The 17,542-nt window shown below is 34.5% G+C and overlaps 1 protein-coding gene across 1 annotated transcript in view; it reads left to right on the forward strand.

Annotated features, from left to right (window-relative positions):
• Window positions 1–17,336, forward strand: part of NBN (nibrin) — a 40,325-nt gene extending 22,989 nt beyond the window's left edge. Inside the window, exons 9-16 of the mRNA XM_023726094.1 lie at window positions 50–179; window positions 1,621–1,890; window positions 3,899–4,340; window positions 8,131–8,202; window positions 9,424–9,579; window positions 11,536–11,649; window positions 14,326–14,375; window positions 15,534–17,336. Of these exons, the coding sequence (XP_023581862.1) occupies window positions 50–179; window positions 1,621–1,890; window positions 3,899–4,340; window positions 8,131–8,202; window positions 9,424–9,579; window positions 11,536–11,649; window positions 14,326–14,375; window positions 15,534–15,564 (1,265 nt within the window). The 3' untranslated portion in view covers window positions 15,565–17,336. The remainder of the gene's footprint in view (window positions 1–49; window positions 180–1,620; window positions 1,891–3,898; window positions 4,341–8,130; window positions 8,203–9,423; window positions 9,580–11,535; window positions 11,650–14,325; window positions 14,376–15,533) is intronic.
• Window positions 17,337–17,542: the final 206 nt, after the last annotated feature.

A 17,542-nucleotide genomic window follows, 5' to 3' on the forward strand; every position in this document is an offset into this window, starting at 1 on the left:
CTTTTGTCTAGTAGTTGTGATTCTTTCTTTTCACTTGTGTGATTTACAGGATTGAGGCCAACAACTCCAGGACCAAGCCTTTCCCAAGGCTTGTCATTCAGTGAAAAACTAATGTCAGGTGTCCCAGTGAATACCACAGTATATGTACCTAACACAGAATCAGAGCAAGCCGACACATGGTAAAGTTTCTTTGTTAACAAACTATTGTTAGTAGTATGTCAATAAGCTAATAGCGTATTCAAGAAGTAAAGTCAGCGTTTTTATCAGTACATCTCTTGAGAGATAAAGCGTAGGAGAGTAGGACGTCAGGGAAAATAGTATCTTAGGACAGAGGTCAGCAAACTTCTTCTGTAATGGGCCAGAGAGTAAATTTTTTCAGCTTTCCAGGCTGTTGATCTCTGTCGCAACTACTCAGCTCTGGCAGTGTAGCATGAAAGCAGCCATAGACGATTTGTAAGTGAAGAGAGTGACTGTGTTTTGATAACTCTTTATTTACAAAAACAAGTGATTGGCTCGATTTGGCCTGCAGGCCTAATTTGCCAACTCCTGTCTTAGGATAAAGTTTTTTTTTTTCATTCCACGCAAAGGTACACGGAAAACTATAAAGAATTATACTACTTTGTGACTGGTAGAATAAATTTGGAACAAGTTTTTTTGTATTATATGATGTTAACTTTATTTGAATGTTACTTATAATTTTGAAGATACTTTATATGGGTACCTGGCTGTCTAAGTAGTTAATATTGGTTCATAAGGATAGTTTTTTCAGTGGTTCTTTATTTGAAGAGGGCATTCTTGAGGAGGAAGAAAGTAGTTCTTTTGGATTCTATGGTAGTTCTCATTTATGACTGCATGTTTTATTTTAAACATTCCATAATAAGGTGTTCATATTGAAGGATACCTCTGATACTATTGTATTAGACCATATTTAATTTTTACTACACCTGTGTTTTATATTGAGACCAGATTTAACTTTTTAAAGAGAAACTGTTGTTTTGAAAGTCACTTGAACAACACCTTTACTCCTTGTTTTTTTGTGAAATGAGAATAGCAAAGGTAGTATCTATTCAGCCATAGGTTATAGAACTGTGTATATGTGTGTTTCAAATATTTCTGGTAGTCTAGTGTTTTATTCTGTTATAGAGACTACCATCCGGATGCAATATAACCATAAAAAGAAATCCAAAGTGATCTAAATATCCCATTATATACGGTAGTAGATTATTGTTTTTCTGATTTTCCTTTTTTTAAAAAAAAAAAAAAATTTTTTTATAGTACTTCTGCATGGAAATAATTTAAAATTTTTCAAAAGAACAAAAATTACCTAGAATTATCACCTAGGTTAATTTATAATAGCATACTAAGTTGATATTCAGGATTGTGTGGTAGTTATTTATAGTAGAAAACGGCTGGCTGTTTGTGCTGTAAGTTATGAGAGTAAGCTATCGTTCTTCAAGGACGTACGTTTTTGCGATGGTAAAATATATTTACTGAATTATTGTCTAAAGATAATTATCTTCTAAAGCTGTATGACATTAGAACTATTTAGAGAACTTTGTTTCTAGATAAATGCTGCTGTAACCTTGATTGTTTACCTTGCATTCTTTTCTTTTGCTACAGTATGGGCTTCAGTGAAAGGCCAAAAGAAATGAAAAGCTCCAGAATGGAGCAAAAATTCAGAATGCTTTCACAAGAAACATCCACTGTAAAGGAACCTCCCAAAACAAGCTGTAATAATATAATCTCACATACTCTGGTCAAGATGAAAGTCCCAGACTATCAGCTGTCACCAGCTAAATTCACAGGTGTAAGTAAAGGTAGAGATCGGGCTTCTCAGCAGCAACAGACCAACTCCATCAAAAACTACTTTCAGCCATCAACCAAAAAAAGGTATATTTTCAATAATTCTACTCCTATGTCTAAAAATATTAATATTTTATATTATTGTAGAATGGTAGTGTGTTGAGTCTGTGTTCTGGTTAAGTATGCTTCTGTGGAAAGCTGTGGTCCTTTGACCTCATTCCCTCTAAGAAATGTCCCCCTTCTCCTCCTCTTCTACAGTCATTAGATAGATTTTCTTTTCTATACCTTAAGCTTATCTGTTGCTTCATTTCTGGTCTTTTTTTCCACTGATTTCTTCCCTTACTGAAGAAGAGCTTTCCGACAGCTGAGTTCCAAGATGACTTTTCTATCTCTTCTCCTTCATCGCCTCACTCACCTCCTCCAAGATCATGTTCCATCAATTATTTTCTCGGTTTCTATCATTTTTAGTATCGTATAGATCCTTTTCTTTTGTTTTCAAATGCTCTATCTCACTCTTATTTTTTAAAACTTTTCCTTGATCTGGTTTCTTCCTTTAGCTACTGCCTTTTTTCTTTCTTTGCAGTCACTGTTAAACTTCTCACAAAAGAAGATTATTGTTATTGTTTCCATTTCTGTATGAACTATTTCTTAACCAGGGTATTTCATCTTGAGATGACATCCTTAAAATTAGAATTATTGGCTGTCATGACCTTTTGGTAACATTCAGCTCCTGAGCCTTTCTCTTCCTTGCAGTCTCCTTTCTTGGTTTTGTGGTGATAGAGTCCTATCTGGTTCCTCTGCTGCTCTGACTCTCCCCATGTCCCCTTTAAGGACCTCTCTTCCTTCCCCTACTGCTTTTTATACTTTGTATACTCTACCGTGAGGATTTCATGACTGTATTACGGATGATCGATATGTTTGGCCCTAACTTCTCTTTTAAGCTTCACTTCCATATTTCCCCAGTAATTTCCTGCTATCCTCCCAAATAATATGCCTAAAACATCTTCTTCCCTCTTACTGAATGTTTTGGGGTTTTGTTTGTTAGTGATTCACCTTATCATAATCTTTAACCCTTTCTCCTCTGCTTCCCCAAACTAATAGTGTTGATGACGTCATAAAAATTCTGCCTATTTCTTTTGCCAGCTTCCTGGTTCAAACTCTGACCACCCAGATTATTACAAAACCTCTTCATTGGTCTGTCTTCAGTCTGTCCTGTATCCTGACATTAGATTGTTGTTGTTGTTCGGTGCTGTGGAGTCAATTTTGACTCGTAGCAGCCCTGTGTGACAAAGTAGAACTGCCCTATAGGGTTTTCTAGGCTGTAATCTTTACGGGAGCAGATCAGCAGGTCTTTCTCCCATGAAACCGCTGGATGGATTCAAACCGCCTACCTTTTGGTTAGCAGCCAAGTACTTAACCATTGTGCCACCAGGGCTCCTGACATTAGATCACTATTATTAAAATATCGCCATCAATCTAGTAAACTCCTGGAGAGCAAAGTCTTTGTGTCTTCTGTGGCACTTAGTACAATTTGCATTCAGTATTTATAGAATGAATGATACAATATTGTATAGAAAACTCTTAGTCATATATTTACATATTATTTGCAATATACAGTGTGTACCATATTCTGGATTTAGCGCTCTGATTTGTTATCATGAATCCAGGGCTCATTAACCCATCAGGTTATGTTCCCGGGGGAAGTGTTCCCTGCCCACCGATTGCTTACATATAAAGTAGTTGCTGTCTCCTGGCAACAGGTCCTTTGTATTTTTATATTTTCTGCCTTTTTCTCCAGATTGGTTTGTCAAATAATGCTGCTTCAGCAGAGAAAATAGGGATCTCCATATCATTTCAGCCACAGGGCTGATCATCAGTCCTATCAAAAGAGTAGAATGTATATGAATTGTGTACTCTTTTAAAATGTGTCTTTGTTGTTCTGCAATGATTGTTAATTAATAAAATCAAGAGTACAATGTGAATTATATGGGGGGGGGGGTGGCGGAAAAGGGGGGCAACTATTACCAAACTAAAAAATTGCTTAGCTGGGTTCATTTTCTGTTTTTGTTTTCTTCTCTCCTTTTTTAAAACTAAGGGGAAGGGATGAAGAAAATCAAGAAATGTCTTCATCGAAATCAGCAAGAATAGAAATGTCTTGTTCTCTTTTGGAACAAACACAACCGGCTACACTCCCAACATGGAAAAATGAGGAACAGCATCCATCTCAGAATGAACCTGTAGACAAAAAATCAGATAATTTATTTGCAGATACAAATTTAAAATCAAATGTGAAAAATCTGACCAATAAATCTCTTCCTACAGAAAAGCTAATATCCAAAAGAAGAAAAGACATTGATGATTTGGCCATAGAAGATGAAGTATTAGAACAGTTACTCAAGAACACAAAACCAGAGTTGGAAATTGAAATGAGAGTTAAAAAAGAAGAAGATGTCAATATTAGAAAAAAACCAAGATTGATTATAGAATCAAATAGCATTTTTAATGATGAAGCAATACCGAAAAGTAACGAAGTATCTGTAAGTAACATTTTTAATGACAATTTATGCAGATAAAAACTTAGAATGTGAAGAAGTAGTTTAGATTTTGTATTGACATTAGGAGCATTTGTTATGAATACTTGAATAAAATTAATATCTTCAAAAGCCATTAAGTATAAGAATTTCTTGGTCAATATGGTAAAATACATTGATACGTCAATAGCATAAGATAAATGAAAACAAACAAAACTTCTATGTGATAGTTTTCATAGACTTCCAGATTAAACTGTAGTATTACATCAGAAATTTGGCCAGAACGTTAAGTATAGGAGAGGCCTTAACAGAGTAAACAGGCAGAGAAAGCTGAAGAAGTTACTGAAATAAAGTGTTTACTAACTGAATTTTCAGAATAAAACGTATACCATCAGCAGAAATTTTTTTTTTTTATTTTGGTCTTTAATGTCTTTTTCTATTTTCATGAATGGTAATAATTTGTCTTACCCACTTTGGTTTAAGAAATCCTTCAGATTATTTCCTGTTTTCTGTATCAGTAAGGTGACCCACTGTCTGTAGACTGGTTAGCTCATTAGGTGAGAGCACAGACCTGATGAAATCAAAATTTCATGTTCTGATCTCCCACCTGGGTTTGTTAGCTCATTCTGTGTTCTTGGCAGTGGGCACCCCCTCCTATAAACAGCTACAGGATAAGGACAGGACTAAGTGAAAGGTTAAGGATTAAATGATTGGAACATATAATCATTTCGATCAGCATTTGTTAAAAACCTGGTGTGTATGACCAAAACCCATTGCTGTCAAGTCGATTCCGACTGATAGCGACCCTATAGGACAAGGTAGAACTGCCCCATAGGGTTTCCAAGGAGCAGCTGGTGGATTCGAACTGCTGATCTTTTGGCTAGCAGCTGAGCTCTTAAACCACTGTGCCACCAGTTGAAGCACTGTATAAATCTGTTGTTGTTAGCTACCATCAGGTCAGCCCCTGATTCATAGTGACCCCATTTAGAATGAGATGGGACCATTGTGACCCATGGGGTTTCATTAACTGATTTTCAGAAGTAGATTGCTAGGCTTTTCTTCCTAGTCTATCTTAGTCTGGAAGCTCCACTGAAACCTGGCCAGCATCATAGCAACACAGAGCCTCCACTGACAGACCTGACAAGACTCGTGGTACCTGCCCTTGAGGTGCCAGGCAGGATTTGAACCCAGGTCTCCTGCATGGAAGGCATGAATTTTACCACTGAACCACCATTGCCCCCACATAAGTCTTTAACCATTATTAAAAAAACAAATCATATATAGGCTTATTTGACTTTTCATACAGGTAGAGAATCCTTATCATTTGTTGTTTCTTATACTTGATTTCTAAATGCCTGCTGTAAACCAGTTGCATAAGAATCACCTGGTGAGCTTTCTAAAAATACAGATTTGCAAGCCAAAGCCCCAGAGATCTGGATTCAGTACTAACTTTCTACTCAGAAAAAGTTTTCTCATTGTATTAGTTAAGAATTCCTTTTGACTTCTTTCAAAACAGGGGCTTAAATAAGATAAGATTATTTTTCTGCTATAAAAGAGGCTTGTCAGTTTCATGATATTATCAATTTCCTGCAGTCCCTGGGTGGTACAAATGGTTAACTTAACTTTCTCGGCTGATAACCGAAAGGCTGGAAGTTTGAGGTTTATGTCCGCCCAGAGGCGCCTCAGAAGAAATGCCTGGTGATCTACTTCCCAAAAAATCAGGCATTAAAAACACTATGGAGCATAGTTCTGACACACGTAGGGTTGCTATGAGTCAGAATCAACTCAATGGCAACTGGTTTTCTTTTTTTTAAAATCAATTTCCTAGTCTTTGCTGTATGAGATGGCCCCTCTTCCAGCCATCAAGTCTACTTTCCAGGGAGGAAGAGAGAGTGGGGAAGGGCCAAGGTAGGGGTAGATAAATTAGTTTAATGTGGTATTCGGTGAAATCCAAGGGATGATTTGCTAAGTTTAATAAATGTACATACCTTCATAAAGGTATGTTTAATCTACTTGCGTTATGAGTTTACATTGTCACCTTAGCTCCAAACTGTTCAGGATACTTCTATTACACGTGTTTAGTCTTTAGAAAGTTAGACCCTATTTATATTACATTATTTTGGGCAGACCTTTGCAAGCCCATTTCCCTTGTGGTACCCTTTCCTTCTGTATTTATTTTGTTTTGTCTGATATGTTCTTATTTTCTTTCTCTGGTCTTCTTGTCATAATACATACTTCATCCTTTTTCTTTATAGCCTTTTCTTTTTCCTTAAATTCTGTCACAGAGTGTTCCAGTGCTCACAGTGGCCACAGCTCTGTCTGGAAATGGTGGTGGTTTTGTTAGTCATGGAACTCTTTGGTCCATCCTGTATGACTGCTAATTAATCTTCCTAAATCCCAATTTTCATAGCACATTCTCCCAGAGCTCATGTCACCCAAGGAATTGGGCGTTCGAGCCCAGACTAGGGGAGACAAGAATTGAGCACCAGGTACCAGTGACATGGGAGCCATTAAACCGTCTTCCCATGGACCAAAAAAGACCTTTCATTTAATATCCAAGCTTTATTTGCATGGTATATAATGATGTAAAGGTAATACAATTATTTTACTTTACTCTATGATTCCATAACATAAGTTCCTTTATTCTTATTTTACTATTTTTAGCATTCATTTCATTCTAACTAAAAACTGCAGTACAAAATAAATATATTGTACTAGACTTTTAGAGAGGGAATTTGATTTTGATACACTGTTGGATATAAAAAAATTTAAATCATTGTATTCCAGCGTTATATTGTTTTTAGTAAGAAAAGTAGTTACAAAAGTATGTTTGCTTTCAAAGTGAGGTATATTTTTTAAAGTCTTTATTTTGAGATAATTGTTGATTGACATGCTGTTGTAAGAAAATATACAGAGGTTACATATACCCTTCACTTAGTTTCCCCCAATTGTAATATCTTGCATAACTACAGTACCATATCACAACCAGGAAATTGACATTGGTAAAATCCATCAACCTTATTTGGACGATGTATTTTTAATTCTTTATTTTTATCATTTTAAGAATTTGTTGTCTAGAAGTCCTTGTGAATACCCATGAGTTAAAGGAATTGCACTTGATTTTTCTAACTGCAGAAGAGATTATCAGAAAAAAAATTATCCTTTTATTTAAAATTTTTTTTGTAATTTTTAGAAAGCAAAAATGTGATACTTCTCTTTAATGCTGGATTCCTTTATTTCAGAAAGGCAATCTCCAAAACATGTTGATGTTAGAACTACCATTTTTCTTTTTTTGAATCTAAGTATAGATTAAATTATGTCCGTAAGATTTCCTGTTATATGCTGAAATATTTAAAAGCCGTTGGAAAACTATTGGCTGGATACTTCTACTAGTTTATCCGTATGTAAGTGATAGCTATGCCTTAGTCTTGGCCTTACTTTCAGTTTCCCAGACACTCTGTATTTTGGTATTTTCTTTTTTAAATTTTATTTTGCAAACTTGGAATCTACTGTTAATGCAATTTTGAAGCCATTTTTTATTATATTATGGTCATTTTCTCATTAAATATTCTTCAAATATATTACTTACATGAACTTAGATTGCTTCCAATTTGCTGTTACAACTCATGCTGTAAGGTCTCTGTCTATGTATATTTTTATTCTCATTGCTGTTAATTTCCTTAGGAAAGATATTTGAAAGTCAAATCACTGGGTCAAAGATGATGAATATGTGTGAAGTTTTCTGAAAGGTATCATTTTATACTCCAAAGAACAAATTTTTTTTTTATTTCTTTAGCAAGAAAATGAAATTGGGAAGAAATGTGAGACCAAGGAAGAATCACTATGGTCAACTAAAGAAGAACTGTCTGTAAGGAAGTTTTTATGTATTATTTAATTTTTATAAAGATTTGACCATGATCTCATCAATTTCTGTCAGTTTACATTAGGATTAACTATTTCTTTTCCTATAGTTTTGGTCTATTTCACAATTATGCCTCTTTCTGGAAATAGATCATAATATAACATGATATAGTAAAAAAGAATGTGGAGAGAAGCCTGGGTATAGCTCCTTGATCTGCTACTCTGTAGATCTGTGGCTTTGAACAGATCATTTTCACATTTATGAACATCAAGTCATCTGTTTATACAATGAGGTTGATATTTTTCCAACAGAGTTGTGTCTGTCACAGAGTAATGAGTAGGAAATATTTATAAACTCACACAATACGAAAGTACTAGGCTCTTGTATTTTATCAGAGGTCCCGATTACGTACTGTCACTATCAGATGAACCTTTTCTTTTGACTTTTACCTTTTTTTTTTTTTTCTTGTCTCCCTGACTGCCTTTATCTTAGACCTGTTAGCTACTTACATTTGAATTATATAGTTCAGCAGTGAAAAGAACTGAGATGGTCAGCCTCAAGTGGCTGTAGAAATGTTGATATGTAACTAATCAGATAGTTAATAGTAAATGACATAAAGCAAAGAATCTCATCCAGCAATTGAATAATAACAGGAAGGAATCTTCAGGCTGATTTAACATATATATTCAAGTAAATCTTCGAGAATTAAAAAGTAGCTGGTCAGTTGAAGAGGTTGTTTGTCCAAAATTAATGGTTGATTTTTTGAAATGTCAGAAATACTGAAAATATAAACTATTGAGAATCCAATAAAACTTAAATATGAAGACCTATAGAAACAACATGCATAATAATCTTGGTGTACATTTTAAATGAAAAGAAACAGACAGTGCTGAGATTTTTTGTCAGAAAAATATATTCAAGGAAGTAAATTGTTTATTGAGATGATATTAGGATAGACTACTAAACTAAAAATACTGTATCATATTTAGACTTTTATTATAGATGAGTTTGTTATAAAATTTCCGAAGTTATAGAGCATTTGAGTAAGTAATTTTCTGGTTTTGAAATATGTATGATTTGATTCCCCAAAAAAAAAGTTCGGGGACCTGAAATAAACCTTTTTTTACTGTTTTTCAAGTGGATGAACCTTTTTCTCTAGATCTCTAAATCACAAGTAATTTTCCTTGTAATTTTCTTTTTTGTCTCTGTGTCTTTACCCCATTTAAGAACAATCATGAACTTCAGGATGATGGTGAGATGCTTCCAAAAAAGGTGATACTGACTGAATTTAGATCACTGGTGGTTAGTAACTCTACCTCCAGAAATCCATCCATTGTAAATAATGATTATGGTCAACTAAAGAATTTCAAGAAATTCAAAAAGGTAGGTATTTCTTTACAGCACAAGAGGGCAGTGTTTGAAAAGTTTTAGAACTACTGTTAGTGCTGAATAGTAATAAAAGCAGTTTATGTTGATCACTGATGATATTCTTCTGCTTAAAACAGTTAAAAAAAATTACTCTAGGAAAGATATAACCTGATAGTGAATCTGTTAAACACCTAGAATGAAAGAAACTTCATCAATACTGAATTCTTTAAAGGATGCTGTTTACCAGGCTCCTAGTTGGGTAAGGACATGGTTCTACCAGTTCACATATTGGTTGATGACTACCTGAAGGGGTTCTTTAATTCAGGACTTTATAAAGGTAGCAGATCTGTTAAAGATAACCAAACACACTAAATAATGAAAACTATAGACTTTTTACTATACATATATAAATACAATGAGTTATAAATATATACAGTATGTATTGCCATCATACCTGAGTTCGTTTTCACTAAGGAAAAGATAATTATTTTATTAGTATGATTAAACAGTCCTGATCTGGTCAGTATTCTTTTGTTTATCCTTTTGCAGTCTCTTCTGAGATACTTGCTTCTTGCCCCAGACCTACGACTAACTGCTATCCTTTGCTTATACCTTGACCAGAGTACAGTAATTATTATTTCAAAAGTGATTTCTGTGAAAGACTGCTTTTCTCTGTATGTAGTTTGTTTGATTCTTGCTGTGATTATGAGGTATTGTAGCTTTCTTTCTCTAAAGTGAGCATTTACTATTAACATTTTCAAGGTTAAATTAGTTTTCTGCCTACTCTGGCAGTATCTAAAGGATTCTGAACTTCATTTGACAGGAAGAATCTCTTCTACTTGGAGTGGAAGATGAAAATATCTCTCACTTGATACTTTTTTGTTTTATACATTTACTGTTTCCCACCCACACCTGTGGGTCATGAGCCACACAGGGGCATTCTTACTGCATGGCTACGAAATCTCATTGTTAAAGAAATCAAAACTCAAAAGACACACTCTTTTTTTTTTTTAAGTGGTTAAATTACCAAAGGAAAAGTGATAATATTCTCTTGGCACAGGAGTGGCGTATTAATACTAGCAAGAAGTATAAAGTAGTACAAACATCTGGAAAGTGTTTTGGAAAAACTTTTAAAACCCTCAAAAATATTAATATCTTTTGACTAAGGAATTTGTTTTGAGTCTATCAAAGAAATTCAAACCAAAATTGTTATAGAAAGATGTTTAACTGGATTGTCTCTGTAGTGAAGGCATTTGACTGAGTTTGTCTTTAAATCTCCAAACCAATGACATAGCTCTATTTGTACTTTTAAAATACTGCTTATTGATGAAAACTAATTTAAAATTCCCTTTCCACTTCATATACTGAAATTTTAAAAGTATGTCCCATAAATATTAAGAATTTATTACTTACTACCTAAATACAATATTAACAGTGTGCTTGATACGTGTTTTCACATAATATTTTCCTTTTTATAGCACCCATTTATTTATAAACATTTAAAAATTCCTTTAAAAGTATAAACTGTTGCCATCTTCAGCATCTCTTGCTAGGGATCTATAAACTAAAAAGTTTTCAAAAAACTTAAATTTTCATGAATGCTATAAATGGCTTAAATTTTAAAATCTTTAGAACAAAAAATAGTGAGTGCTTTAAATTATGGAGTGTGTGTTCACCTTGAATTGCTTTAATTGCTAGATAATGAGCTGAGGCCCTAACTCCAAATTAAAAATCTTAAATTTTTCCTAGTAAATAAATCTCGGTGTCATGTCTAAATCAGGGTATAGTAATAGCTAGAAAAGATTAGGGCAAAAACAGATGGGTCTCCCAACACAGTTACCTCTCATTCATTTTCATTTATAGGATGTAAACATCTCTGGCCGTTAGGTTATACTTGATTTATAGTCTTTGCTTTTTAAAAAATAATCATTTTAATTTGTGTTTAACCTCATTACTTTTGTTATTTAACAGGTCACATTTCCTGGAGCAGGAAAACTTCCACACATCATTGGAGGATCAGATCTAATAGCTCATCATGCTCGAAAGAATACAGAATTAGAAGAGTGGTTAAGGCAGGAAATGGAGGTTAGTAAGAACTGAGGCCCAGAAGTATGCTTGAATTGCATTTTGCTCCCTTGTGGTTTCCTTAGAGCAAATTCTTAAAACCAAGCTTAGAATAAGTGAGCCAAAATCATTCAATCATTCTTTCAGAGCATTAAGATTACTTTGCACCATTCCATAACACTTCTTTAAGGGAACTCTAAATTTATTTTGTTAATGATAAAAATATGTATGTAAAATGGGAGCTAAACAGTTAAGTTGGTATCTTAATGTAAAGGAAGAGTAAAGACCAAATACAAAAATTTAAGTAAAGGATAACAAAAGATGAGAGATTATTACAAATATATCAGTTATATAGTATATAAGGTAGGGTAGGAGTTCTCGTGGCATAATGGTTAAAGCACTGGGTTGGTAATCGAAAAGTGAGCTGTTCAAACCCACAAGACACTCCACAGGAGAAAGATGTGGCAGTCTGCTTCTGTAAAGATTCACAGCCTTGGAAACCATATGGGGCAGTTCTGTTCTGTTCTGTCCTTTAGGGTCGCTATGAGTTGGAGTTGACTCGACAGCAGTTGAGTTTGGTTTTTTTTTTTCTTTTTGGTTGTAGTATGTAAGTGGTCTTGGCTTTCTAAATCTGGGAATTGTCTTTCAACAATTCTGAACATTTCTCATCATTATTTTCTCAAATAATGTCTTTTTCCTGTTTTGTCTGGTATCTCCTCTGGAACTTCAGTTTGACATAAGTTAAATCTCACTTTCTCTTCCATGTGTCTTTTCTATATATTTCAGCTGTTTGTTTCTTAGTAATTTCTTCAAATTGTGTTCTAGTTCACTACTCTTTTCTTCAATTGTCTGATATTCCATCCATCCACTGAGTTTAAATTGAACCTATTCTATTTTTTCATTTCTAGAAGTCTGTTCATTCTTTCTTAATTCGTCTTTCCTGCTGATATCTTAAGTTCCTCTTTTATGTCTTTAAGCATATTAAACAGTTTATATTTGCTTAATAATACCAATACCTAAAATCTTTGTGGATCTGTTTCTGCTCGTTCTTTTATGATGCCTTGTTTCCAAGTATATATTTTGTGGTTTTCTAATCATCTAATTTGTTCTTACTTTATTGCTTTCATGTTCTTACTAATTATACTTTTTGTTTTGGGTTATTATTTCTTGCAGACTGGGTTCTTTATCTATTTTGCATGTTCTGTTCCAACATCTCTCTCTCTTTCTTCTCTAGTATATAGAGTAACTTTGCTGTTACTTTTTTTTTCCCATCTAGCAGCTGTTTAAAGAGGGATTCTTTTTGCCCTGTGAAGAATCAAGTACCATCTTATGTAGGGATTAGCTTCTAAAGCCAATTTGGGAGGCAAAAATTTAATGTACAGGCAGTCCCCAGCTTATGAATGAGATCTATTCCTAAGTCTGTCTTTAAGACGAATTTGTAGGTACATCAAAACAGGTACGTACGATTCTTATTTAGCATCAGTTAGTCAAACTTTGTCTTAGTGTATAGTATATATTTTACCTTTCTGTGCATGTAAAACACTTAAACACTTCCAAACCTTGCATTGTTCCCATAAGCATCACAAAATACTGCATGCATTTGCCATTATGAACCATTGTATTTAACTCAAATTTGTAATGTAATAGGCCTTACGGCAATTGATTCTTAAGTACAAGCTATCCGTGAGTTGGATGTTCGTAACCTAGGGACTGCCTGCAGTCAGAATTACTCCTAACCCTCTTAGCTTGCCCTTAAAGAACAAAATTACCCTGGGACCTCACCGTCAGCATGGCAGCGCACTCAAGCAGTCAGGTACAGCAGGTTCCATCTAGTTTCTGTTGCCTAAAAATAGCGAATGGGGAAAGGAAGGGCTCACCTGGAGCTATGTGCAGCTTTTATGGAAGAATGGGGCTGGCTTTCTCCTGGAATTTCAATTAAATATCCTGTATCAGGGTGTGTACCCCACACCACAGCTTATAGCTGGAGTTTAGGAACATACACGCAGCACAGCGTTTTTTCAGATCCTACCTCTTCGAAGTACTTTAGGAGTTTGGTGATACTGTATTTAAAGTTACTTTGTGGGTGAGATAATTCAGCATCAGCTTCTTAGCCCCGATTTGGGATCAGAAGAAGGGAGCCAGGTCACCTGTGAACTGCTCTGGTTAAAAACAAAAAACAAAACCCATTGCCATCTAATCGATTCTGACTTGTAGTGATGATATAGGACAGAGTAGAACTGCCCCATAGGGTTTCCAGGGAGTGGCTGGTGGACTCGAACTGCCAATCTTTTGGTTAGCAGCTGAGCTCTTAACCACTGCGCCACCAGGGCTGTGGTTAAGGTGGGGTCAATGTTGCCCTCTTCACCAATGGTCTGACCCCAAAGCACTGAAATGTCATTGGTAAAAGGATTTTTCTAGGAAGAATGTTTAAAAACTAACAAGCTAGCAATATATATGTTGGTGGCTTTGGAGAGGAGATGACTGAGAAAGTGGTTTAAGTAGGGACTTTTGCAATGATCTTGACGTGAAGTAAAAATGGAGAGAATCTGTTGGCTAGGAGAGATGTAGAGGGCAAGAACTCATAGGACTTGGTGGCCTGTTGGATATGGAAACCTCGGAGATGACTGTGGCCTCCCAGTATAGCAGTTCATTAACTATACATTCGTCACTGAGCAGATGTTTAAATTATTTTGACAGGTGCAAAATCAGCATGCAAAAGAAGAGTCGCTTGCCGATGATCTCTTTAGGTAAAGTTTAATTTCAGCTTTCTCATGTACCTTTCAGAGATGTATATAAAATTCATTTCTATTCATTGAGATTAAGTATTTGTTTCGTCTCCCCTTACAATTTTTTTTTTTTTTAAACATGTTTCTTTTTACTCTTTTAGTACCTCTTAATTGGGTTTACCAGATATAGCCTTGAGGTTTTGGGTTGATTCAGTTTTACTGCATCACAAGGTACTTAAAATTTGTATGGGGGCATTCAACCCAAAGAAGGTTCCTGAGTTGGGTTAACTTGGCTTGTAAATTTGTGACATTTTCAGCATTAACAGAATCATGAATGAATGGGTTTTGAATTAAGGCACGTAAAATGCCAGACGATTTGCTTAGTTTTACTTGGTATATGCATAAAAACAAAAGGCTAGATTAGAATTTCGAAGCAGGTTTTTGTGGATAGTTTTAGAGGCGTTATAATGGGTGATTATAATTTCTGATTCAACACATTTTTAGCATCCCTGCATGCCTAATAAACCTTATAACAATTTACCTCTGAACACTCATAAAATAATTAATTACAGGTAAATCATGGCTAGGGGAGGATAACATTTTCCCAACTTTGCTTAAAGGTAGAACCAAGAAGTACTATATTTTTTAGTCTATTCTGCAGGCAGTTTGATTGATTCTCTAATTTCATTCTTGACAATATGAATTACTGGTGAAAATATTGACAGACAATATTAATTTTTCATATGTGGTCAAATGAGAATATCTGGTTGCCTAGCTACATTTGGTTTATTACTTTAGGAGAAAATTTTGTAGAAAGGAAATTATATTTAAGGTTCATTATATTCTTTTGCACAAATGGTGTACAATTTTCTGTGTGTGTTTGAAACCAAAATTAAAAGTATAAATACATACTGAGTTTTAAGCTGTTGTTTTCATTAATTATTTTAATGCTTTACAGGTTTTTTTTTTGTTATGTTTTGTTTTACTAAATATTCATCCAAGGGATAAATGGAAGGAAAAATGTCAGTGCTTAGTATCTGATCCTAAAGACAAAATTGGTATTCTCATCCTATTTTCCAAAAGAAGAGATTATATTTTGAAAGCCTTTTAACTTTAAAAGTGAAAAAGACATGCCATCGTTTATCTAGATGTCATTTAAATCCATCTCTTTCTTTGCAGATATAATCCTAATGTAAAAAGGAGAAGATAACAGAATTTTTAAAGAAGCCATGGAAACACATTTCCTAGCAAGCATTACTTCATGCTTCCTGGAGTACATGAATGTAGTGTATAGAAGATTTAAATTACACACATTTTACGGCCTAAGTTTGTTAATTAAAATGCACCAAATTCCATTTTTGTGTGTGAGAAAGAATATTATTTGTTCTGTTTTCAGATTTTGTCATCTCATCTCTCAAAGTAAATTTTTTTTAAGTTGTTTTATTTATTAAATAATTAAAATAATCAGTTCAAAGTTCTCCTAAGTACAAAAGGGTAGAGTCTCCCTTCCACCACTGTGTCTCAGCTGCTTGGTTTCCCTTTCCCAAAATAAAGCCGTAATACCCATTTTTGTGAGTCTTTCTAGAGATTTTTGTAATGTATATCCCAAGTTCCTATACCTACCATTTCCCCATAATTTTCTACACGAATGATAGCAGAACATATACAATGCTGTGCACCTTGGTCTTTTCACTGAATAGATTTGAGGATCAAAGGCATATCAGAACATGATTTTTTTCTTTTAATTTTGTTTCTTTTCCATTATGGTGTAGGCTTCACTGAGCTAAAATGAATTTCAGTGGTGAAAATGTCACCCACGTGTTATTCTAGTGTTGGAAACTGAAGACAATATAGAAGACTTTATCTGACTGGTAGATTAGTCTCACTAGAATGGGGAAGGCCTATACTTTTTGGTGGTATAAAGTCAAATTTATCCATTTTTTTCTTCTGTGGTTAATGTTTTTTTTGTATCCTAGGATATTTTATTCAACTCCAAGATTGCAAAAATATTTTCCTATATTTTCTTCTAGAAATCATGTTTATGTTCATGATCCATCTTGAATTAATTTTTGAGTATGGTGTGAAGTATGAGTCAGGGTCCATTTTTCTGCCCCCATATGATTATTCAGTCATTCTAGCACCATTTGTTGAAAGAACTGTCCTTTTTCAATTATCTTGGCAACTTCGTAAAAAATCAATTGACAGTATTTGGATGGGCCCATTTCTGGACTCTGGCCTTTGCATTGATCTATTTGTCTATCCTTACACTCATACCATGGAGTCCCTGGGTGGCTCAAATGGTTAAGTGCTCGACTACTAGCCAAAAGATTGGCGAATTGAACCCACCAAGAGAAGCCTTGGAAGACACATCTGGAGATCAGCTTCTGAAAGGTCACAGCCTTGAAAACCCTATGGAGCAGTTCTACTCTGCACATATGGGGTGGCCATGAATCAGAATTGACTGGACAGCAACTAACAACACCACCATCATATTCGTACCACCCTGTCTTGATTACTGTAGCTTTATATTAAGTCTTGAAATTAGGTACTATAAATTCTCCAAGCTTGTCAATTTCTATTTTGAAAAACCTGCTAGGATTTTATTTGGGATTATGTTGGATTTAAAAATCAATTTGGGAAGAATTGACATCTTAAAAATATTCAATCTTCCAATCCATGAGCATAATACATCTGCTCAGTTACTAACTTGGATTTTAATTCTCTCAGCATTATTTTGTAGTTTCAGTGCAGAGCCTTGCACATCTTTTTAAGAAATTTATCCCTGAGTATTAAATGCTTTTTGATAATAATGTAAATGGTACTTTTTAAATATAAATTTTCTAATTTATTGCTTGTATATGGAAATACAGTTACTTTTTGTATATTAAATTTGGATCCTGCAAACTTGCTAAACCATTCCTTAAGATTTTTATATACACATCATGTCATATGTGAATAAAGAAGTTTTACTTCTTCCTTTCCAATCTTTTTTCTTGTCTTATTACATTGGTTAGGACAACCAGCACAGTGTTGAATGCTGAATCCCTTGTTCTTTCACAGGTGATTCCACTAATAAATTTATTGCATTTTTAGTCCTATTTTGGTATCTGCTTTTTGGAGGACATGGGCTTAATGCCACAGTTCTCCATTTTGGTCATTTTCCCTACAGTTAGGTCCACTTCATTCTG

The sequence above is a fragment of the Trichechus manatus genome, unplaced genomic scaffold (genome assembly GCF_000243295.1).
Source record: "Trichechus manatus latirostris isolate Lorelei unplaced genomic scaffold, TriManLat1.0 scaffold00009, whole genome shotgun sequence".
NCBI lineage: Eukaryota > Metazoa > Chordata > Mammalia > Sirenia > Trichechidae > Trichechus > Trichechus manatus.